This window comes from Peromyscus eremicus, chromosome 7 (assembly GCF_949786415.1).
Source record: "Peromyscus eremicus chromosome 7, PerEre_H2_v1, whole genome shotgun sequence".
Lineage (NCBI taxonomy): Eukaryota > Metazoa > Chordata > Mammalia > Rodentia > Cricetidae > Peromyscus > Peromyscus eremicus.
Window position 1 is genome coordinate 104816222 of NC_081422.1, and position 1361 is coordinate 104817582.

Consider the following 1361-nt stretch of genomic DNA (forward strand, 5'->3'; position numbering starts at 1 on the left):
TTATGTATCCTGCCTTTGATGCAAACTACTGTAGAGTTCAATGGGCTGGTCACGACCTCCCCTTGGCGCTGCTCGCCGAGAGCCCCCACCACTTTGAAACGGGGTGTCATTGCAGCGTGGGAACAGGCTGCAGAGACAGCTCGGAAAGGCCTTGTCAAGAAGCAAACAGATGAGAGGGTTAACACAGCAGTGGGTGGTGGCCATGAGCTGTGTGACTTGAATACTTGCATCCAGGCGGTAGCTGCTCTTCTCATCCTGCAGAGACAAGTGTTCCTGGAACTCGGACAGGAGGAGCACAACATTGTAGGGTGCCCACATCAAAAGGAACACACCCATTATGACAAAGGTGAGCTTTCGGAGGTCGTTCTGCCTCTCCCTGAAGGCCTGCGCTTTCCTCATTTGTCCACAGCAGAATATAAAAACCACCAGAGGAAAACCAAGAACCAAAACGTTCATCTTTAAAGTCAGAAAATGCTTCCAGAATGGCTCTTCAATTGGCAAAAAGTGAGGTTTGCCAAAGGCACACTTGTGTTTCTGTCTTTCCGTTCGAAGCTGATAAAACACAGCTTCGGGCAAAGCAAGTACAATAGCTGTGACCCATGCCAGGACGCTTACAGCAGCACTCCCGGGCACCTTCGTGAGGATGGAGGCCAGCCTCCCTTGGGAAAACACCTTGTACCCTTGCACGAGGAGAAGGATGTTGAAAAGTGTCTCACTGTATAAGCCGGTGGAGTGAAGTCCAACAAGAACTTTACAAGTCCTATTGCCAGGGCTTTCCCCATGGGCAGCAGTGTGTGCCCAGAATGGTAGGGGAAGCAGGAAACACACATTGGAAAGCGTCAGGTTAAGAAAGTAGATGTTCCACACATTCTTGAGTCCTTTGTATCTCACCAGGATAAACACAGCCAGCGCGTTGGTGAGGAGACCCACGGCAAACACAGCATAGCAGATCTGCAGTACCTGCTGGGCAGAGAGGAGCTCGGGGGTGAGGGCTGGGTCCATCTCACTGCTGTCCAGGTCATCCTCTATGAGGACATCATACTCATCCTCTGGGGACGCTGTGTAATTATCCATCTCAGGCTGCCCTGTGGGGAAACCAGAGATTATGTTTCCCTTCCCTATAGCAAAAGATTGAAAGTAAGCATGCCCCCACTCTCCAGAGTAGTAGCTGTACTCAGTCTACCCATTAAGCACCCAGGGACTGAGCTGGTAATGAGACAGATCTGCCAGGCACAAAAGGAGGCAGGGATATTACAGTCGCTTAGATTCTTTTGGTTAAAATGAGACTCGGTTAATAGGAGATAGGATCTAAGGAAACCAAGAGTTAAAAACAACCAGAGAAGTTGGTGCTCCTCCTACCT

At 50.0% G+C, this 1361-nt stretch overlaps 1 protein-coding gene across 1 annotated transcript; it reads right to left on the reverse strand.

Annotated features, from left to right (window-relative positions):
- On the reverse strand, positions 1–1113 carry Ccrl2 (C-C motif chemokine receptor like 2). The gene has a single exon (XM_059269095.1). It carries the CDS (start codon positions 1072–1074, stop codon positions 1–3), a length of 1074 nt encoding a protein of 357 aa, XP_059125078.1. The 5' UTR covers positions 1075–1113.
- Positions 1114–1361: the final 248 nt, after the last annotated feature.